Genomic DNA, 23,404 nt, shown 5'->3' on the forward strand with positions numbered 1-23,404 from the left:
ACCTGTATTGATTCATGGACCGATTTGGGTTTTTACTTCACCTTCTATAACGATATTTGAATGTTTGGTTTGTTAAATATGATGCGCTGTGTTTAACGTCCATTTTTATAGTTTGCTTCTTGAGTCCTCTCGCTCTCTCAATGCCGGTTTCCATACAGACCTAGCCCTGCCCCCTGTCACTCAAGGAGCGCATTTGTTGTTCCTCGACCACAAGACACTTGTATTCAGTCTGTTTTCACTTTGCTTCTTCATATATTCTTCCAGTAGCGTTCTATAATTACACTATTAGTTTGTGTTGCTTACATCTGCTAGTTTTTCTTAGCAAGTTGGGCCTAAAGCCGCTAATCGCTAGGTAGCTAGATAATGTACTGAGTTAGAGCAAACATAATTAGTTATACAGCCTGATAATACCAGTGACGGTGTACACCTAAATCAACATGCTGTTTGTGCAACAGTACCTTCTAAATCAAAGAGGAATACAAGAAGCATTAATAGGTTAGCTACATTAAGTAGTTAAGAGAGAACAGACAATGTAGCCAAAGATTATAGGGTCCCCTAGGAAACAATTATCAACACTTTGGTTCCTATTCTAACTATAGAATTAGAATAGTCATTCTATTTCCATGATTCCAACATTTTACCCAAGTGTTTAGCTCTAAATCATATCGCTATTGCAACATTTGGTTCAAAATAAGGTTTAGATTGTTTTCCCGTATCGTGAAGCCCTACATGGCAGTGTGGAAATTCTCAAATGTGTACATGAAATCAAGAAATGTATGAAAATGCAACAACAACAAAATTGTTGAATTTAAAATCTTCTGAAACAATAAGAATGGAGAAAGACCCATTGAAATCACTTAGAATGCATGTGTTGACACTCTGAGGTCATGCACTACTTATAAAGCAAATTTAGACATTTTATAATTTAAAAACAATATACTGTCAAATACCATTTGTATACCGTGACATGAATTTTGTCCATATCGCCCAGCACATACATGCATACATACAGTTAGTCGGAAGTTTACATACATTTAGGTTGGAGTCATTAAAACTAGTTTTTTAACCACTCCACAAATTTCTTGTTTAACAACTATTGTTTTGGCAAGTCGGTTAGGACATCTACTTTGTGCATGACACAAGTAATTTTTCCAACTATTGTTTACAAACAGATTATTTCCCTATCACAATTCCAGTGGGTCAGAAGTTTACATACACTAAGTTGACTGTGTCTTTTAAACGGCTTGGAAAATTCCAGAAAATGATATGGCTTTAGAAGCTTCTGATAGGCTAATTGACATAATATGAGTCAATTGGAGGTGTACCTGTGGATGTATTTCAAGGCCTACCTTCAAACTCAGTGCCTCTTTGCTTGACATCATGGGAAAATCAAAAGAAATCAGCCAAGACCTCAGGAAAAAAAATTGTAGACCTCCACAAGTCTGGTTAATCCTTGGGAGCAATTTCCAAGCGCCTGAAGGTACAACGTTCATCTGTACAAACAATAGTACGCAAGTATAAACACCATGGGACCACGCAACTGTTATACCGCTCAGGAAGGAAACCTGGTCTGATGAAACAACAAAAATAGAACTGTTTGGTCATAATGACCATCGTTATGTTTGGAGGAAAAAGAGGGATCCTTGCAAGCTGAAGAACACCATCCCAACTGTGAAGCATGGGAGTGGCAGCATCATGTTGTGGGGGTGCTTTGCTGCAGGAGGGACTGGGTCACTTCAAAAAAATAGATGGCATCATGAGGATGGAAAATGATATGGATTATATTGAAGCAACATCTCAAGACATCAGTCAGAAAGTTAAAGCTTGGTCGCAAATGGACAATGACACCAAGGATACTTCCAAAGTTGTGGAAAAACGGCTTTAGGACAACAAAGTCAAGGTATTGGAGTGGCCATCACAAAGCCCTGACCTCAATCCCATAGAAAATTTGTGGACAGAACTGAAAAAGCGTGTGTAAGCAAGGAGGCCTACAAACCTGACTCAGTTACATCGGCTCTGTCAGGAGGAATGGGCCAAAATTCACCCAACTTATTGTGGGAAGCTTGTGGAAAGCTACCAGAAATGTTTGATCCAAGTTAAACAATTTAAAGGCAATGCTTCCGAATACTAATTGAGTGTATGTAAACTTCTGACCCATTGTAAGACAAGAACATTTTACTAGGATTAAATGTTGGGAATTGTGATATTGAGTTTAAATGTATTTGGTTAAGATATTTGTAAACTTCCAACTTCAACTGTGTGTCTGTCGCAAGGAGTTTGTATAATTTAAATTGAAAAATTAGACGTTTTGAATCCGGCATCATTTTGCTTGTCAATTCATTAACCATGTGCCATAGAATCGGTATATTGCAAATCTCTTCCCAACTATTTAGAAATGTATATGGCACAGCTGTCATTTTTTGGGGGTCCTTCAATGAAATTGGTATACATCTTTTTATTTATCACAATTTTATTTAACCATTTTTGGTATTTAATGCAGGGCCAACAGACAAGTTCCTTACTTTTGCCTCTTCCATTTTTATTGTAATGCTGCATTTAGTTGGTTGTAATTTTGGGTAGAGCAGACATTTCCATATGTGTTTGTTAGCTGCATGTATGACAACTCCGTATATCCTATTTATGATATAATTTACAAAGATTGTAGTTTTATTTTTTGATAAATGTAGAAAAGGGGGATTTAATTTATTTTTTTATCAATTAGTATATTTGAGTTTAACCACTATTTGTTGTATTATTTATTCTGTCTTTTCAGGTGGATTGAACTGAAATGTCATCCAACTTTCTAAGGCTTGTTTAAAAAAATAATGATATTTTGGAGATTTAGTTTTCAAATAACCGAAAGCGAGCAGTTGTAATCTGAATAAAGGGAAAAAGGCCATTCTGGAACATGGGGTGAGACAGTCTTAACCATTTCGGATTTCTCTATTAAATGACTAAGTATAACTTTTGTATGACTGATGCCTCTAGTGAGAGGGCTAATGCTTTAATATTTCATTTCTGCCCTCCGAATTCATGTTCATTAAGTAGATAGGCCCTTTTAATTATGTCTGGGTTTAAAAGAGATTTTTTTTTGTTCAAATAATTTAAAAAGCTGGTCACTAGGTTTAGGCAAAACCATAAGCAAATAGGTAAACTGTGATTTGACTAGAGTTAATCTGGGATTTTTCCACAAATAGACAGCTATTTTCCTTTCAATGGTAGCAAGATCTTATCTATTTTTGCCAACTTTCTATTAAAAGTTGTTGGAGTAAGATTATTTCTTTCTTTCAGGATATGTATAACAAGTATGTCCACATCACCATCAGACCATTTATTGGTAAACTACACAGTAATGTAAAAGTTGCATTTTTTTTTATTGATCCACTATGTAATATACTCTTATCATAATGTGGTTTTAATCCAGAGAGGTTAGAAAAACTATCTAGATTCTCTGAGGTTGTGGAGGTATTCTAATTGTGGTTTTAAAAGAAAACATGAACCATCAGCGTACGGATTTCTAATCCCTTAATATTATTGTTGGGTCTACTTTTAACAGCTAACATTTCAATGGAAATAATACATAGATATGTGGAAAATGGACAACCTTGTTTTACTCCTCTTGACAGTTTAAAACTTTCTGAGATGTAGACATTATTTACTATTTTACACCTAGGGTTACTATACGTAACTTTAACCCATTTTATAAGAGATTCTCCGAAATTGAAATATTCCAGGCATTTATATATAAACTCCAGTCGTACTTTATCAAAAGCCTTTTTAAAGTCCGCTATGAATACCAGGCCTGGTTTTCTATTGTTTCCATTACTTCTCTTATCTCCAATGTGTCGTCCATGTTAAAAACCTGTCTGATTAGGATGAATAATATCTGACAAAACCTTTTTTTTTAAATTCTATGCTCCAAGCATTTAGCTAGAATTTTTGCATCACAACACTGAAGTGTAAGAGGCCTCCAATTTTTTAATGGACTGGTTCTTTATATATACACTGCTCAAAAAAATAAAGGGAACACTTAAACAACACAATGTAACTCCAAGTCAATCACACTTCTGTGAAATCAAACTGTCCACTTAGGAAGCAACACTGATTGCCAATAAATTTCACATGCTGTTGTGCAAATGGAATTGACAACAGGTGGAAATTATAGGCGATTAGCAAGACACCCCCAATAAAGGAGTGGTTCTGCAGGTGGTGACCACAGACCACTTCTCAGTTCCTATGCTTCCTGGCTGATGTTTTGGTCACTTTTGAATGCTGGCGGTGCTTTCACTCTAGTGGTAGCATGAGACGGAGTCTACAACCCACACAAGTGGCTCAGGTAGTGCAGCTCATCCAGGATGGCACATCAATGCGAGCTGTGGCAAGAAGGTTTGCTGTGTCTGTCAGCGTAGTGTCCAGAGCATGGAGGCGCTACCAGGAGACAGGCCAGTAGATCAGGAGATGTGGAGGAGGCCGTAGGAGTGCAACAACCCAGCAGCAGGACCGCTACCTCCGCCTTTGTGCAAGGAGGAGCACTGCCAGAGCCCTGCAAAATTACCTTCAGCAGGCCACAAATGTGCATGTGTCTGTTTCTGACCATTTGTGCAGACTCCATGAGGGTGGTATCAGGGCCCGACGTCCACAGGTGGGGGTTGTGCTTACAGCCCAACACCGTGCAGGACGTTTGGCATTTGCCAGAGAACACCAAGATTGGCAAATTTGCCACTGGCACCCTGTGCTCTTCACAGATGAAAGCAGGTTCACACTGAGCACGTGACAGAGTCTGGAGATGCCGTGGAGAACGTTCTGCTGCCTGCAACATCCTCCAGCATGACCGGTTTGGCGGTGGGTCAGTCATGGTGTGGGGTGGCATTTCTTTGGGGGGGCCGCACAGCCCTCCATGTGCTCGCCAGAGGTAGCCTGACTGCCATTAGGTACCGAGATGAGATCCTCAGACCCCTTGTGAGACCATATGCTGGTGCGGTTGGCCCTGGGTTCCTCCTAATGCAAGACAATGCTAGACCTCATGTGGCTGGAGTGTGTCAGCAGTTCCTGCAAGAGGAAGGCATTGATGCTATGGACTGGCCTGCCCGTTCCCCATACCTGAATCCAATTGAGCACATCTGGGACATCATGTCTCGCTCCATCCACCAAACGCCACGTTGCACCACAGGCTGTCCAGGAGTTGGCGGATGCTTTAGTCCAGGTCTGGGAGGAGATCCCTCAGAAGACCATCCGCCACCTCATCAGGAGCATGCCCAGGCATTGTAGGGAGGTCATACAGGCACGTGGAGGCCACACACACTACTGAGCCTGAAGTTGTGGTTTTCCACTTTAATTTTGAGTGTGACTCCAAATCCAGACCTCCATGGGTTGATAAATTTGATTTCTATTGATCATTTTTGTGTGATTTTTGTTGTCAGCACATTCAACTATGTAAAGAAAAAAGTATTTAATAAGAATATTTCATTCATTCAGATCTAGGATGTGTTATTTCAGTGTTCCCTTTATTTATTTTTTGCAGTGTGTGTGTGTATATATTTATATTAATTAGAGGTCGACCGATTTTAGGATTTTTTCAACTCCGATAACAATTATTGGATGACCAAAAAAGCCGATACCGATAAATCGGCCAATTTTATAAAACATTTTAAAAAAAAAACATTTTTTTTTAAATATATATATATATATATATATATATATATATATATATTTTTTTTTTTAACTTTTATTTGTAATTATGACAATTACAACAATACTGAATTAATACTTATTTTAACTTAATATAATACATCAATAAAATACATTTTGCCTCAAGTAAAAGTGCAATATGTGCTATGTAAGAAAGCTAACGTTTCAGTTCCTTGCTCAGAACATGAGAACATATGAAAGCTGGTGGTTCCTTTTAACATGAGTCTTCAATATTCCCAGGTAAGAAGTTTTAGGTTGTAGTTATTATAGGAATTATAGGACTATTTCCCTCTATACCATTTGTATTTCATTAACCTTTGACTATTGGATGTTCTTATAGGCACTTTAGTATTGCCAGAGTAACGGTATAGCTTCCGTCCCTCTCCTCGCTCCTCCATGGGCTCGAACCAGCAACACAACGACAACAGCCACCATCGAAGCAGTGTTACCCATGCAGAGCAAGGGGAACAACTACTAGAAGGCTCAGAGCGAGTGATGTTTGAAACACTATTAGCGCGTGCTAACTAGCTAGCCATTTCACTTCGGTTACACAAGCCTCATCTCGGGAGTTGATAGGCTTGAAGTCATAAACAGCGCGATGCTTGACGCACAACGAAGAGCTGCTGGCAAAACGCACGAAAGTGCTGTTTGAATGAATGTTTACGCGCCTGCCTCTGCCTACCACCGCTCAGATACTTGTATGCTCAGTCAGATTATATGCAACGCAGGACACGCTAGATAATATCTAGTAATATCATCAACCATGTGTAGTTAATGTGTGATTATGATTGATTGTTTTTTTAAAGATAAGTTTAATGCTAGCTAGCAACTTACCTTGGCTTACTGCATTCTCGTAACAGGCAGTCTCCTTGTGGAGTGCAACGAGAGAGAGGCAGGTCGTTATTGCGTTGGACAAGTTTGTAACTGTAAGGTTGCAAGATTGGATCCCCCGAGCTAACAAGGTGAAAATCTGTTGTTCTGCCCCTGAACAAGGCAGTTAACCTACCGTTCCTAGGCCGTCATTGAAAATAAGAATGTGTTCTTAACTGACTTGCCTAGTTAAATAAAGGTATACCATTTTTTTTAAATCGGCGCCCAAAAATACCGATTTCCGATAGTTATGAAAACTTGAAATCGGCCCTAATTAATCGGCCATTCCCGATTTAATCAGTCGACCTCTTTTATTTATTTATATATATATATATATATATATATATATATATATATATATATATATATATATATATATATCAATCAATCATTTGGATCCTGTTTCAGTAATAATGAAATCCAACCTTCTTGTTGCGTATCCTATAATCTGTTTATATAGGAGTGCTTCAAACATGCTAATATTGGTCCACTAAGTATATTTAAAAATACATGTTTTCCCAGCCATAAAGGCTTTAATTGCATCAAGATGTTCCTCCTCTGCAATTTGGCCTTCACATGAGTCTTTCTGTACAGATGTTAATTTTACGTTATTAATAGGGAAAAAATCCATACAATTAGCTTCGGTTAGTGGAGATGGAGGAAACTGAAATGAAAACATATTCCTAACGTACTTTACTTACACTGAACAATATTTTGAAAGAGTATCATGCGTGACTCCATTTAACATGTTTCAATAACATTTTTTTGGTAGCATTTCTATGTTGAAGATTGTAAAATAATTTTGTGCATCCCCCCCATATTCCATCCATTTTGCTTTATTTATATAATATATTACACTTGCTCTTTCTTGAATAAGTTCCCCCATTTCTTTTTGTTTTTCCTCTAACTTATTTTGTACGTCTATGGTACAGTTTTTTTTTTATTGATATCTAACTGTACTGTTAGTCCTTCAGTTTCCTTTTGTTAATATGGACTCTTTTTAGACCATGAGAGCATAAATTATGTCCTGTTAGAGTAAATACATTTTTGTCATTTAGAAATGTATTATTAATCTGACTGGTCATGCAGTTGGTGTTTACTTCAGGCTAAAAATACACATTGCCCTAAAACCCTATCATGTCATAGAGGAGTGTGATGCAACTGCAAATATGAACAATAGTCCCAAGATACAAGTGTGATGAATGATTAGAGTGATTGACAAAGGCGGCCGGCCGCATGAACAAATAACCTCAATTGTAATTACCTGTTAGAAAATTCCATGACGAGGAATGGGATTAATACATTTATTGTAGTCAACAAAATAGATTTGTGCTAATGCTGTTTTAGCAATTTCATGTTAACACCCATGGCCTTTTTTCATGTCGCTAACACATGCCTCTTCTATTGACGTGTCCGGTCCAACAATACCAGATGTGCAAGTAGGCAAACGACTTGAAAACGGAACATTTTCAAAGATATGCCGTGCTCCTTTTGTATAAAACTCCTTGTTGTTTTTACCTCGGTCCTCTGTCTGTGGTGTGATGGTGAGCTGTGTCATTACTGTGCTGTGGTTATTGTGTCTCTCTGTGTGACCTATGGGAGTCATTGTGAAATTAAATCACCATGGTCTGATGAGTGACATGACCATAGAATTAGAACTGTAGTTCTTTGGATGCATTACGGTGTAGTGATGTTGTGTTCTGTGATAGATGGTGTCCCTCCGACATGTCTATAGCTGACTGATGTATACCCCCCTCAGGACCAGGTGGTATCCCCCCCAGAGGCCTGCTTGGCGACGGCCCCAACGACCCCCGAGGAGGAACCCTGCTCTCAGTCACAGGAGAGGTCATCGAACCCAGGTGAAAGAGGAGGCATTGTTAGTGTAGTTTTACCGTCATTGAGTTAATCAATTGCATTCTTATAGCACCTTTTCAATTTCTGTGAACGACTGGCTTATTCTGTTCTCTTTGTGTCCAGTCGTGGAGGAGCCTTCATTGGCGCCCCCCCACCACACCAGGGGCCCCCCATGCACATGAACCAGATGGTTGGCGGGCCTCCTTCGGACATGAGGCCACCTCATGACATGAGAGGACCCCCCATGGGTGAACCCAGAGGCATGATGGGAGAGACCCGGGGACCCCCCATGGGTGAACCCAGGGGCATGATGGGAGAGCCCCGGGGACCCCCCATGGGTGAACCCAGAGGCATGATGGGAGAGCTCCGGGGATCCCCCATGAGTGAACCCAGGGGCATGATGGGAGAGCCCCGGGGACCACCCATGATGGAGCCCAGGGGACCCCCCATGGAGACAAGAGGTATCCACATCACAGTATTAACATCAAGTCCAATTAAGTCTCTTTTATTAGCAGACATTTTATTAGAAGCATTATTGCCATAATTTAGAATTGTGTGGAAAACAGGTGGAAAAGCTCCTGTGCTTAGACTAGTTAGATCAGATCTGTAATGAGTAATCACGTGAGGAATGGCTGTTGTTTCTAAAGGTCGTGACCCCAGAGCGGTGGACACCCGTGGACCAGTGTCAGGCCAGAGGGTTCCCATGGCCCAAGGAATGCAGGGTCCCCCCCCCCACTCCATGAATCCTAATGCCCCTCCAACTGCCAGACCGGTACTGCCTACCTACAGCAAATGTCTTCAACATTAGGTCTTGTTGTCAATGAAAACAGTTCTAATAACTGTTTTTTTCAGGGTCCTGGTGTACCACAGTCTGGAGGTAGCTTCAGCCCAGGGCAAAGCCAGGTGACCTCACAGGACCATGAGAAGGTGGGTTTGTCATGTCACCATTGTGTCACGATTAACTTTCAGTTTCACCTTAAAATGCCTGGCTAGTACTAGAAGATATTGGCTCAGATTAGTGTTGGCTGTCTAGAGAAACTAGAGCATCAAGTACCTTCAGGAAGTATTCACATCTATTGACTTTTTCCACATTTTGTTGTGTTAAAGTGTGATTGAAATCTATTTAATTGTGATTTATTTTGGTCAATGATCTGCACAAAATACCCTAATGTCAAAGTGGAAGAAAAATTCAAACATTTGTATAAAAAAAAAACACTGTCTTGATTACATAAGTATTCAACCCCCTGAGTCAATGCATGTTAGAATAACCTTTGGCAACGATTGCAACTGTAAGTCTCGAAGAGCTTTGCACACCTGGATTGTGCAACATTTGCCCATTATCTTATTTTCAAAATCCTTCAAGCTCTGTCAAATTGGTTGTTGATCATTGCTAAACAATCGTTTTCAGGTCTTGCCATAGATTTTTATGTCGCTATAAAATGGCCACTCAAGAACTTTCAAGGTCTTCTTGGTAAGCAACTCCAGTGTAGATTTGGCCCTGTACTTTAGGTTTTTGTCCTTCTGAAAGGTACGTTTGTCATCTATTGTCTGTTGGAAAGCAGACTGAACCAGGAGTTCCTCTAGAATTTTGCCTGTGCTTATCTCCATTCTGTCTTTATTGTTTTATCCTATAAAGCTCCTGAGTCCTTAACGATTACAATCATGCCCATAACATGATGCAGCCACCACTATGCTTGAAAGGATGGAGAGTTGTACTCGGTCATGTTGTATTGGATTTGCCACAAACATAACACTTTGTATTCAGGACAAAAGGTTAATTGCTTTGCAACATTTTTTGCAGTATTACTTTAGTGCCTTGTTCAAACAATGCAGGTTTAGGAAAATGTTATTCTGTACAGGCTTGCTTGCTTTTCACTAGGTTCAGCAGGTTAGTATTGTGGCATACATGACCTTTGGAAAGTATTCAGACCCCTTTACTTTTTCAACATTTTGTTACGTTACAGCCTTATTCTGAAAGGGAGAGAAGTCCTCAGAAATCTACACACACAACCCCATAATGACAAAGCGAAAACAGGTTTTTATAAATGTCTGCAAATGTATACAAATTAACCGATGCCTTATTTACATAACCATTCAGACCCTTTGCTATGAGACTTGAAATTGAGCTCAGGTGCATCTTGGTTTCCATTGCTCATTCTTGAGATGTTTCTACAACTTCATTGGACATGATTTGGAAAGGCACACACCTGTCTATATGAGGTCTCACAGTTGACGGTGCAAGTCAGAGCAAAAACCAAAACACGAGGTTGAAGGAATTGTCCCTGGAGCTCCGAGACAGGATTGTGTCAAGGCACAGATCTGGGGAAGGGTACCAAAAAATGTTTGCTGCATTGAATGTTCCCAAGAACACAGTGGCCTCCATCATTCTTAAATGGAAGAAGTTTGGAACCACCAAGACTCTTCCTTGAGCTGGCCGCCCGGCAAAGCTGAGCAATCAGGGGAGAAAGGCATTGGTCAGGGAGGTGACCAAGAACCCGATGGTCACTCTGACCGAGTTCCTCTGTGGAGATGGGAGAACCTTCCAGAAGGAGAAATATCCCTGCAGCACTTCCCTACGGTGAAGCATGGTTGTGGGGATGTTTTTCTTCAGCAGGGACTGGGAGACTAGTCAGGATTGAGGCAAAGATGAGGTACAGAGATCCTTGATGACAACCTGCTCCAGAGCGCTCAGGACCTCCGACTGGGGTGAAGGTTCACCTTCCAACAGGACAACCACCCTAAGCACACAGCCAAGACAACTCAGGACTGGCTTCGGGACAAGTCTCTGAATGTCCTTGAGTGACCCAGCCAGAGCTCGGACTAGAACCTGATCGATCATATCTGGAAAGACCTGAAAATAGCTGTGCAGCAACACTCCCCATCCAACCTGACAGCGCCTGAGAGGATCTGCAGAGAAGAATGGGATAAACTCCCTAAATACAGGTGTGCCAAGCTTGTAGCGTCATACCCAAGAAGACTCGATGCTGCCAAAGGTGCTTCATTCAACAAAGTACTTATTTTTAAGGGTTTAAATACTTATGTAAATGTGACATTTCAGTTTATTTTTAATACATTCACAAACATTTCTAAACCTGTTTTTGCTTTGTCATTATGGGGGGAAACAATTTAATCCATTTTAGAATAAGGCTGTAACATAACAGAATGTGGAAAAAGTCAAGGGGTGTGAATACTTTCCGAAGGCACTAACTACAATGTTGATCCATCCTCAGTTTTCTCCTATCACAGCCATTCAACTCTGTAACTGTTTTAAAGTCACCATTGGCCGCATGGTGAAGTCCCTGAGCGGTTTTCTTCCTCTCCGGCAAATGAGTTAGTAAGGACGCCTGTATCTTTGCAGTGACTGGGTGTATTGATACACCATCCAAAGTGTAATAACTTCACCATGCTCAAAGGGATATTCAATGTCTTTTTTTCTTTCTTTTTTTACCCATCTACCAATAGGTGCCCTTTGCGAGGCATTGGAAAACCTCCATTCTTTGCGGTTCAATCTGTTTGAAATTTACTGCTCGAGCTGAGGGACCTTCAAAATTGTGTGTGGGGTACAGACATGAGGTAGCCATTCAAAAATAATGTTTAAACACTCTTGTATTCAAAGTCCATGCAACTTATTATGTGACTTGAAAGCATATTTATACTCTTGAACTTATTTAGGCTTGCCATAACAAAAGGTTTGAATACTTATTGCCTCAAGACATTTCAGCTTTTCCACTTTTATTGATTTGTAAAAAACACAATTCCACTTTGACATAATGGGTTGTTGTGTGTAGGCCAGTGACAAATCACAATTTTAAATTCCGGCTGTAACGCAACAAAATGTGAAAGTCAAGGGGTGTGAATACTTTCTGAAGGCACTGTACTGTGCAGCTGTCTTCATCGACCTGGCCAAGGCTTTCGACTCTGTCAATCATCACATTCTTATTGGCAGACTCAATAGCCTTGGCTTCTCAAATGACTGCCTCGCCTGGTTCACCAACTACTTCTCAGATAGTTCAGTGTGTCAAATCGGAGGGCCTGTTGTCCGGACCTCTTGCAGTCTCTATGGGGGTTCCACAGGGTTCAATTCTCGGGCTGACTCTTTTTTTTTTCTCTGTATATAACAATGATGTCACTCTTGCTGCTGGTGATTCTCTGATCCATTTCTACGCAGATGACACCATTCTGTGGACACTGTGCTAACAAACCTCCAAATGAGCTTCAACGCCATACAACACTCCTTCTGTGGCCTCCAACAGCTTTTAAATGCTAGTAAAACTAAGTGCATGCTCTTCAACCAATTGCTGCCCTCACCTTCCCGCCCGACTAGCATCAATCACTACTCTGGACGATTCTGACCTAGAATATGTGGATAACTACAAATACCTAGGTGTCTGGCTAGACTGTAAACTCTCCTTCCAGACTCACATTAAGCATCTCCAATCCAAAATGAAATCTAGAATCGGCTTCCTATTTCACAACAAAGCCTACTTCACTCATGCTGCCAAATATACCCTTGTAAAACTGACTATCCTACCGATCCTCAACTTCGGCGACGTCATTTACAAAATAGCCTCCAACACTCTACTCAGCTAATTGGATGTAGTCTATCGCAGTGCCATCCGTTTTGTCACCAAAGCCCCATATACTACCCACCACTGTGACCTGTATGCTCTCGTTGGCTGGCCCTCACTACATATTTGTCACCAAACTCAGTGGCTCCAGGTCATCTAAGTCTTTGCTAGGTAAAGCCCCGCATTATCTCAGCTCACTGGTCACCATAGCAACACCCACCCGTAGCATGCGCTCCAGCAGGTATATTTCACTGGTCATCCCCCAAAGCCAACACTTCCTTTGGCTGCCTTTCCTTCCAGTTCTCTGCTGCCAATGACTGGAATGAATTGCAAAAATCACTGAAGCTGGAGTCTTATCTCTCCCCCTCTAACTTTAAGCATCAGCCGTCAGAGCAACTTACCGATCACTGTACCTGTACACAGCCAATCTGTAAATGGCACACCCAACTACCTCATCCCCATATTATTACTTACCCTCTTTCTCTTTTGCACCCCAGTATCTCTACTTGCACATCATCTGCACATCTATCACTCCAGTGTTTAGGCGAAATAATTACAATTTAGCATTTTTATTACCTCCCTACTCTTCTACATTTGCACACACTGTACATAGATTTTTCTATTGTGTTATTGACTGAACGTTTGTAACTCTGTTTTTGTTGCACTGCTTTGCTATATCTTGGCCAGGTCGCAGATGTAATTGAGAACTTGTTCTCAACTGGCCTACCTGGTTAAATAAAGGTCAAATAAAAAAAGATGCTCAATGACAAGAAGCTTAAACCCCAACTTTTAAATGAAAGGTCTGTCTGTCCTAACCTGTCAGCAGTCTGGGAAGGAAGTTATTGAGGAATGGGGTGAAAAGAGGATTGACATCTCAAGCACTTGGGTTTGTGGAGACAACTTGGGGCTCAGTGCTTTCTTTGGCTACCTGAAGAGTAACGAGTCAGGGCAACAAAATAACCAATGCATTAGCACTCAATGAAAAGCCATTTATTTCAATGCAATAACAACCAATGGAATACACTACATGACGCAGTGGAAAATTTTTAACGTGTTCTGTGTAAACTATTTTGAAAGATCTGACTTTCCTTCTGTATCCAAGCTGTGCTTTTGGCGGTATTTTGGTTTTAACATTACTGCCTGCCTGTCAATATCTGATCTGAGAGCAGTGTGGTTCACCAGTTTGTCTATTGTTTTCCAGGCCGCCTTGATCATGCAGGTGCTGCAGCTGACCCCAGAACAGATTGCCATGCTACCCCCAGAGCAGAGGCAGAGCATCCTCATCCTCAAAGAGCAGATCCAGAAGACCGCCGGGGCGCCCTAAAGAACAACCAACTCCCTGTCCCCTATAATGTCGACGTCACCTCATCCTAATTTCAAACATTTTGTAGATTGTTTTGTATTATATTGTCTTTTTTTAATGGAAGATTGAAGTGAGTGCTTGTGATTTGAAGAATGTCAGTTCATCCTCAAATGGCAACACTTCAACAGAAGTATTGCTGGATGTTATGGGTTTTTATATTGTCTATCAAAACAAATAGACGAGAACAATTTTTCAGTACTGTATTTTATTCAGATGGGATGTTGGTATGTACAGGAGAGGATTTAAAGTGTCCATTGTAGATTTAAAATAAACTATTTGCTCATAAGAAAAAGGACATACAAATGAAGTGAAACAATTGTGTAGGTTGAGGGGATACACAGAGTGAAAGAGTCCTTGGAATTATTTTGTAAATGTGAGGAAAGTACATTTGTATACATGCTTCATAGGATTGTGACTCATTTGTTCTAGAACAGATTATGTAGCTTTGACTGGCAATGCCTCGCCCTCATTTAACACTTCAGTGCACCTGTATCGTTTACAAGGAAATGGATATACAATAGGGCTTTTGTAAAAACATTGCTATCATTTCCTTCTCTGTAGCTACACCTTGAAAGCGTGAAACTCAAAGGCCTCAGTGTCATGTTCAGCTATAAGAGCCATTGTTGATTCTTTATTCTACACTGAATAAAACATATTTAAAGTGTTGGTTGCATGTTTGAGTTGAAATGAAATGTTTCATATGCACAAAAAGCTTATTTCTCTCATTTTGTGCACATTTGTCTAAATGTGCAAGGCTTGTCAGTTTTCTGTGGAGGAAGCAGAATCTGAAAAGGTATTAAGGGCTGATATATTCTACAGCATCTGTCATGTTCAGATTCTTGTAAAAAAAAAAAAATTCCCTCAATTTCTTGATATCCATTTGGTTATAGTCTTGTCCCATCGCTGCAACTCCACTACGGACTCAGGAGAGGTGAAGTCAAAAGCCATGCATCCTCTGAAACGTGACCCTGCCAAGTCGCACTGCTTCTTGACACGCTGCTCGCTTAACCCGGAAGTCAGCCGCACCAATGTGTCGGAGGAAACACTGTCCAGCTGGCGGACGAAGTCAGCTTGCAGGCGCCTGGCCCACCACAAGGAGTCGCTAGAGCGCGATGGAACAAGGAAATCCCGGCCGGAAGTACCGCTGCACCACTCAAGAAGCTCCCAGATGAATAGTTTTAAAAACAACTCTTTGCAAACATTTTGGAAGACCAAAGAGCCAGCTTTGGTCGGGGGGCAGATTAGACATGGTTTTGCTCAGAAGTTCTCCTTGTTGAAGTAGAATTTGGTCTTTCGGGGATCGACGTCCGTGTATTTGACACATTTCTTTGACAAGACGGTAGCTAAGACCACAGGGCCACACAAGAACGTGCCCACCACTGACCTGTAGACATTGATAAGAGAGACATATATAGTAGTTTAGTCAATGAAGGGTACAGTCCAAGCTATATGTAATACCCCTGTTTTTAAAGATGCAGAAATCGCTCTGCCATTTCTTGGTTGCTAAAATTCTAAAAAGTTTATTTTGTCTCATTTTGTGCACATAAGAATGGGAAGCATAGAAATAGCGCCCATAGAACAGATGTACAGCTTCTTAGACTTGTGAATTTGGTAGAGTCGCCCCAAAAAGTTACACATTGCAGCTTTTACTACTGTCCAGAACTGATTTATAAAGGAATATTGTCATATCAAGACGTGTTGTAAACAAACGTACGTCGGATTCTCTTGGCACACTTGTTCAAACTCCTTATCCCAGTTCGGCCTGCCGTAGTTGGTTTTCTGCTTCAGACCAGTGACCACATCCGTGTCCGCATCCGCATGAACCATCACATGAGTTGCCTATGGGGAAGGAAGATAGTGAACAGACGCTACCACAACTATTGCATGTCTCACAGTGGAATATGGTAATACAGATTGTTGGTGGGTGTATGTATGCTGCCTCACATACATGGCTCTGATCCCATCCAGTGAGGTAGAGTTTGTAGGTGAGGAAGTCTCCCATGCCTCTCTCCTCCATCTCCCTCTCCAGCACCTGCAACAGATCTGCAAACCACTCGAATGCATGCGTCTCCCTGCACAGCCAATAGAAGTAGATCTGCAACCAGGAAGTAAATATGAGGATGTGATTTCAAACAATTCAATACCGAAGCTATAACATGCTATGCTGGCAAAAGTCCATGAAAAATACTAATGTTCACAGAGACATTCAGGTGCATCATGGAATTAGACTGGTATGCAGGACTAAAGGTGTCTGGTTAGTAGCTTCAATGGAAAGCCAGAGAGTATCAATATGTTCCCTACCTTTCTGGTGCGTAGCTTGGGGTTGGAGTCCTTGAATTTGTACCAGATGGACTTGAGGATGGAGGCGAAGGGGGTGACTCCGATTCCAGCGCCAACCAGCATGGCGACTTCGTAGTCAAACACATCCTCACTGGCCGTACCAAACGGTCCATCCACACCCATTCTGAGGGACAGGTCAAAGGTCAAGCCATCACAAACAGGATAGGAGGGCAGAAATATTTGACCAGCTAAACCTAATTCCTATGCATTCAGGAATGGTTTCCAACTTAATCTGTGCATGTAACTTGGACCTTTCACAGAAATCATGCATTGATGCCCCTTATCCTCCCCATCAACAAAGATGAGGAGCTTGCTGCTTGCTACATTATAAGCCATTGTCTGCTTTTCTATAAAGAAAACTTACTTCGGTCCCTGAGCCCCCTCAGGGAGCTGCTCCACGATGCTGATGAGTTTCTGGGTCCAGTCACCTACAGAGCGAATGTGCACGCTGAAGAAGTCCTCCTCGGGGGCAGAGGTCATGGTGAAGGGGTGCCACTCCAGCTGGGAGATGGCTGGGCAGTTGAGGAAGACGTACTGGCCCACGTCCATTTTGAAACCATTCTTCACCAGCTGCAGTTCCAGTACTTTGGACGGCCGAATCACTATCTAAGAGGGGAGCGTTAGAGAAACGGATATTCATTATCTGGTCATGGAAAGGAAAATACAATTATTGTCAATTACACAGAATAGTTAGTAGTTACTGCAGTGCACACTTACCTTTCTGTATTTGACCGCCTGAATGTAGCGGATGAAGCGCAGCAAGCGCTCACACACATAGAGGACCATGGGACCGATCACCCACATCCAGGTCTATAAGGACATGGGAACACAGGACATACTGTATCGAAGACGATTCTCTTTAAGTTATTTTTGATTGTAGGTGATATTATTACGTGTCATTGAGGAACCTCTTACCTGTGGGAACCCCCCTGCAAACTGAGGGACGGGACACATCTTTTTCTTCCCCCAGTCTTCTATATGATCTTTACAGAAGGTGATATTATATGGTGGATTGGCGTTTGTTTGACTTCGAACTATGCGTCTGTAGGGACAATGGACATAACCATTGACTTCTAATCCAAAACAAACCTTTACTCTTCAAGGTGCACTATGCAGAAATCACTCCACCATTTCCTGGTTGCAAAAATTCTAATACAGTAGTTCGCATAATTTATGTTTATGTGACAAAACTAGCAGGTATAGTGTAGAGAATCATTGCACCATCTAAACCTCTGTGAAATACCATTTCCATAACAAAAAACATTGTATTGTCAGCTGTTTGAAGCTGGTGTACTAAACCACTAAACTTAAAAACAGGAAACATAGAAATAGTGCATATAGAACAGATCTACTGCTTCTTAGCTTTGCTTTCAATTAGAATGAGATTTCTAACTGCCATTTCTATGTGAATTTGGTCAGATATTGTAGCTTTAAAAGAGAGTGCCTTACCCGGCTCCATGGATGACCAGCCCAGCAAAGAAGACAATGAAGAGGTGGTGTGTGAACCAGAAGACCTCGAAGTAGCTGCGCCTGATGACCTCCATGGACGAGGTGATCATAAGGATGAGTGCCAGCGTGATGATTACGCCCGTGATCCCAGCGATGGTGGTGAACACCAGGAGGTTCGGAGTCTGAGGCAGAAGGAGCCAATCAGAATGCACCCAAGTCATTCACATGACCTCTAGGCCTATATAAAACTTCTACAAGGACTTGTGCCAGGAGTTTGTTTGGTATACCAGACCTGACTAGGAAAAACTTGGTGCCCTAATTACAATAACATACAAAGAATTATAATACAGTACTAAACAAGTGATTAAAACTCCAATGGCTTGCAAGCCGTACAGTGGTTGTAGAGCGGATTGGGTTCAGGTAGGTGGTGTTGCCCGAGTCGTTAAGTCTGGACAGGGCCATGCTGAGGGCATCATACTCTCCATGCCAGCTGTTGTAGTACCGCTCCACGTTCAGCAAATGGGCAATGATGTGAACCGCTGCCACAAAACAAGAGGAAATACAGTTTAACGTCTAATTTAGCATTAGGAATAGACTCGAGATTCCTATGTGTTCAACAGGATCATTCCACCCCAGGAAGAATAGCTGCTGCTTTGGCAAAATCGAATGGGGATCTGAATAAACCACCCCCAAGGGCAGCGCAGGTAAATTAGTTGAACTTTGGATCGGAGTCACTGCCTTGATTGGATACCACTACTCCATTCTTTCGAAACACTATTATTTAAGAATAGAAAAGTGTAGAAATTGGCACAAAGATAATGGTACGATCTATGTTGAAATGGTTTAATCTACTTTGAACCATGTACTGGTATGGCACAGGGATAACGGCACAGGGATAACGGCACAGGGATAACGGCACAGGGATAATAACATGAAAGAAGCCGTGTCGGAATGTCGTTCTCCATTCCTCGAGCATTTCAAGCTATGTTGAACCATGTACTGGTATTTAAACCGAAGCTGAGGTTTTCAATGACCTCTTCAACATAGCCTGAATACTCCATCTGGCCATATCAAAAGATACTGGATGAATGTTCAAATGTTCTATCGAATGTGACAAAAATGTTTACTCGGTTCTTCTTGAGAAATACTTTGTCAGGCCTTTAGTCTCTCCGAGGTCAGGATCTCCCCATCCAACAACCCTAGTAAGTCCATTTCCAGCTTCAGTCTCCTGGTCTTTTTCACCCCTTGACCTTAATTGTGCCGTTGCCACAATAAGAAAGTGTCATATTTTGTGTTGACCAAATAACACTGGTAACAATTTCAAATAAATCTTAAACGTTTCATCACCATTGTCACCTAAAATCGAACTTTGTTTACGAGTAGATTACTTATCAGTGCATGAGAAAGTAAAGGCTTCAGGTTAGGGTTTTCCGCTGGTTATCTGACCAGGAAGCAAGCGTCGCATACCTGTCATCAGGCCAATCATGTAGGCCACCAGCTTGTGGAAACTGATATTTTTGTCCAGCTGTTTCCTCATAGTTCGCCCACAGCACTGAAACAGCAACACAAGGAAGTTCAAGACAAATTAGGAAGATGACAATGAAAGTCCATTAAAAGCCATGAACCTTTAATATATTGGCAAAGCACTTCAACCATACAAGTCCGTTCCGTTATAGTTATCATCAGACAATATAAGTATACAGTAATGTACAGAGGAATGTTTGCTACAAGATGCTGTGATGACAAATTAGACAATAATTGCATGACCCCTTGGCTAAACCCTGAGGATTAGTTTTACCACGAAGGAGCCGCGGACAAGAGACAGCAGGTTCCGACACACAGGCAGCAGAATCAGCAGGCAGTTGAAGTTGAGGACGGCTGCAGGGGCTCTGGCCCAGGCCAATGCAGACTGAAAGCCCAAGGACACCCATGTCAACCTCTGCAGTGTGTTATCCTATACATACCCTCTGTGACATCTGTCCTATCATAAGGAATGGTGTAAACTACTAAATAGAAACAAATTCAACAGACAAAGTCGGATACTTCATATTTGTCCTATTTAAATAGTAGGAATGCATTATTAATTGAGCATGTACACTATACTATGTTTATACTGCCCAAGGCCTAAATATTATGGTAAGACTCACCCCTAAAAGGTGTCGCGTGTAGAAAAACCGATCCCCCAAGTCGTACAAGAAGTAGAACCAGACGAAAATGAATATGTTGATGGCCATCCAGACCACCTGTAAATCCAGCCATGAAAAGATGTCCAAAACAGCAGGATTGGGAATATTGTAGTCTTCTATTTATTACTCTTAAAAAGAACATGCATTCCTCTCAAAATAACATATCTTGCCGTTGTCTAGACTTGACAGTTCATGCAGCTTTAGTATTCTGATCATAGTTCTGCCTTTACAAAAAAAGATTGCAGTCAGAGTGCAGTATGTTCCAAATACTGCGTCCAAAATAACACTTTTTTTGACTACAGTAATTTTGCAGAGTAACTGCAGTTACATTTAGTTATTCTGCAATGTATTTATTTTACCTTTATTTAACTAGGGAAGTCAAATTCTTATTTACAATGACGGCCTACCCCGGATGACTCTGGGCTAATTGTGCGCCGCACTATGCGACTCCCAATCACGGCCGGGTGTGATGCAGCCTGGATTCGAACCAGGGACTACAGTGACGCCTCTTGCACTGAGATGCAGTGCCTTTAGACCGCTGCAATTACTGCGTCCGAAATACCACAGTCGACTACAGTTTAAAAACGGTAATCTTTTTTTGTAAGGGTGATCATGGAATTCCCGAACGAGTCATGCACGGACACTACATTTTAAATTATGTCTACCCTGTCCACAGTGTGTCCGGATTCCCGCGCTATTTTCAAATGACAGTATGCGTTCTACGAACAGTGGAATAGGCTAAATACAACAACACAACAACAACTGGTGGCAGTAACTACCTCTGTAGCTAGCCAGCAAGCAACGCTAAAGCGATTTCAAACGGGTTAGCGTAACTCTAGCCAAACCAAACATATTAGCTAGCGTGTATGAGGCCAATAGACACGTGCCTTCACACGCTAAGAACGTTTTTCCTCCAACTTAATAATAAAAAGCTGCCTCTCGGTCCAAAACGCAAGTTTTCTGGAGCCTTGCGGGAGGATAGGTGATGAGCTCGCCCAATGTATGCCCTTTCGGTAGCTTGATTGCGTTCAGACTAAGGAGAAATCCGCACACATCCCTGACCACCTCTTCATATTCTGGTAGCAGAAGTCGCATGCAAGTGTCAAGTATAGACACAACCTTTTGGGGTTTCAGTAAAGCTAACCAAGTTATCCTATTTTGCGCATTTGGAGAGATATTACGCATCTGGGGCATCACTCATATGCGCTTTGTCTGGCTGTCCTTAAAAGCCCAAATACATGTATCGCATTCACTCAAATGATACATTGACTATAGCCTACATTATCCAATATGATTAAGGTAATACATCATATTCTTACCAGTATGAAGTATGTCAGTCCATGGTTAATGATCCAGTTGCCCATTTTGAATGACTTTTGCCATCCACCACTACTGGTCTTTAAGCCGTTACCAGTCGTTTTTATACAGTGCACCTGTTCGAACCCCACCCATTTCAGGTCAGTAGTCAAAGTTATGCCAAGGAAATACAGTCCATCAAATTGCATTTCCCCAGGGAGGATGTAATCATTTACTTTTGTTGAGAGCTTGTCAGAATCCCCTTTCCCCTTGCCTTTGGAATGAGGAAGATTTTTTTTGGACCGACTATGGTTGGCTCTTGGGCTCCAAGCAGGGGAATTGAGGAGAGGCCTTTTTCTTTAGACAATTTTGAGCCATATTCGGGTAAACCACCACCCGATCATGTCTATCCATGCCTGCGCCTATAGAACATCTCAAGTTACTTTCCTATGGATCTAAAGTGCATTCGGAAAGTATTCAGACTCCTTGATTTTTTTCCACATTGTTACTTTACAGCGTTATTCGAAAATTGTATTTTATTCCCCCTCATCAATTTACACACAATACCCCAAAATGACAAAGTGAAAACAGGTTTTTATATATTTTTTGCAAATGTATTAAAAAAACATCAGAAATACCTTATTTACATAAGTATTCATACCCTTTGCTATGATATTCGAAATTGAGCTTCAGTGCATCCTGTTTCCATTGATCGTCCTTGAGATGTTTTTACAATTTGATTGGATTCTACCTGTGATAAATTCAATTGATTGGACATGATTTGGAAAGGTACACACCCTGTCTATATGAGGTCTCACAGTTGACAGTGCAAGTCAGAGCAAAAACCAAAACATGAGGTCGAAGGAATTGTCCATAGAGCACCCGAGACAGGATTGTGTCGAGGCACAGATCTGGGGAAGGGTACCAAAACATTTATGCAGCGTCGAAGGTCCCCAAGAACACAGTGGCCTCCATCATTCTTAAATGGAAGATGTTTGGAACCACCAAGACTCTTCCTAGAGCTGGCCACCCAGCCAAACTGAGCAATCAGGGGAGAAGGGTCTTGGTCAGGGAGGTGACAAAGAACCCGATGATCACACTGACAGAGCTCCAGAGTTCCTCTCTGGAGATGGGAGAACCTAACAGAAGGACAACTGTCTTTGCAGCAATCTACCAATCAGGCCTTTATGATATAGTGGCCAGACGGAAGCCACTCCTCAATAAAATGCACGATAGCCCGCTTGGAGTTCGCCAAAAGGCCCCTAAAGGACTCTCATGAGAAACAAGATTCTCTGGTCTAATGAAACCAAGATTGAACTCTTTGGCCTGAATGCCAAGTGTCACATCTGGAGGAAACCTGGCACCAACCCTATGGTGAAACATGGTGGTGGAAGCATCATGTTGTGGGTATGTTTTTCCGTGGCAGGGACTGGGAGACTAGTCAGGATCTATGCAAAGATGAACGGAGCAAAGTACAGAGATCCTTGATGAAAACCTGCTGCAGAGCGCTCAGGACCTCATACTGGGGTCAATATTAACCTTTCAACAGGACAATGACCCCAAGTACACAGCCAAGACGACGCAGGAGTGGCTTTGGGACAAGTCTCCGAGTGGCCCAGCCAAAGCCCAGACTTGAACCCGATCGAACATCTCTGGAGAGACCTGAAAATTGCTGTGCAGCAACACTCCCTATGCAACCTGACATAGCTTGAGAGGATCTGCAGAGAAGAATGGGAGAAACTCCCCAAATAAAGGTGTGCCAAGCTTTTAGCATCATACCCAAGGAGACT

At 41.6% G+C, this 23,404-nt stretch overlaps 2 protein-coding genes across 3 annotated transcripts in view; one reads left to right on the plus strand and one right to left on the minus strand.

Moving 5' to 3' along the window:
- Positions 1 to 15,009, plus strand: part of cstf2 (cleavage stimulation factor subunit 2) — a 27,825-nt gene extending 12,816 nt beyond the window's left edge. For both annotated transcript variants that reach the window (XM_021561066.3, XM_021561065.3), the window contains 5 exons: positions 8,318 to 8,417; positions 8,536 to 8,873; positions 9,060 to 9,184; positions 9,265 to 9,339; positions 14,182 to 15,009. In XM_021561066.3, the coding sequence (XP_021416741.1) occupies positions 8,318 to 8,417; positions 8,536 to 8,873; positions 9,060 to 9,184; positions 9,265 to 9,339; positions 14,182 to 14,304 (761 nt within the window). In that variant the 3' untranslated portion in view covers positions 14,305 to 15,009. The remainder of the gene's footprint in view (positions 1 to 8,317; positions 8,418 to 8,535; positions 8,874 to 9,059; positions 9,185 to 9,264; positions 9,340 to 14,181) is intronic.
- LOC110488731 (NADPH oxidase 2) lies at positions 14,532 to 23,351 on the minus strand. The gene is made up of 13 exons (XM_021561062.3): positions 21,638 to 23,351; positions 20,280 to 20,375; positions 19,931 to 20,041; positions 19,600 to 19,684; positions 18,526 to 18,671; positions 18,133 to 18,314; positions 17,599 to 17,725; positions 17,401 to 17,493; positions 17,048 to 17,289; positions 16,645 to 16,807; positions 16,292 to 16,438; positions 16,058 to 16,182; positions 14,532 to 15,727 (listed from the first exon to the last, which is right to left on the minus strand). The coding sequence occupies exons 1-13, from the start codon at positions 21,821 to 21,823 to the stop codon at positions 15,601 to 15,603; spliced, it is 1,830 nt and encodes a 609-aa protein (XP_021416737.2). The 5' UTR covers positions 21,824 to 23,351; the 3' UTR covers positions 14,532 to 15,600.
- Between the last annotated feature and the right edge of the window lie 53 nt (positions 23,352 to 23,404).

Source organism: Oncorhynchus mykiss, chromosome 14 (genome assembly GCF_057628025.1).
Source record: "Oncorhynchus mykiss isolate SJ-2025 chromosome 14, ASM5762802v1, whole genome shotgun sequence".
Lineage (NCBI taxonomy): Eukaryota > Metazoa > Chordata > Actinopteri > Salmoniformes > Salmonidae > Oncorhynchus > Oncorhynchus mykiss.

Excerpts from the sequence above, each read along its gene's own strand:
- LOC110488731 (XM_021561062.3), bottom strand. The coding sequence starts at position 21,823 with ATGCAATTTGATGGACTGTATTTCCTTGGCATAACTTTGACTACTGAC. Across the intron at positions 20,042-20,279 it reads ACACGCGACACCTTTTAGGG|TCTGCATTGGCCTGGGCCAG; the intron begins GTGAGTCTTACC and ends TTGGGCTTTCAG. Across the intron at positions 16,439-16,644 it reads CCAAGCTACGCACCAGAAAG|ATCTACTTCTATTGGCTGTG; the intron begins GTAGGGAACATA and ends TCCTGGTTGCAG.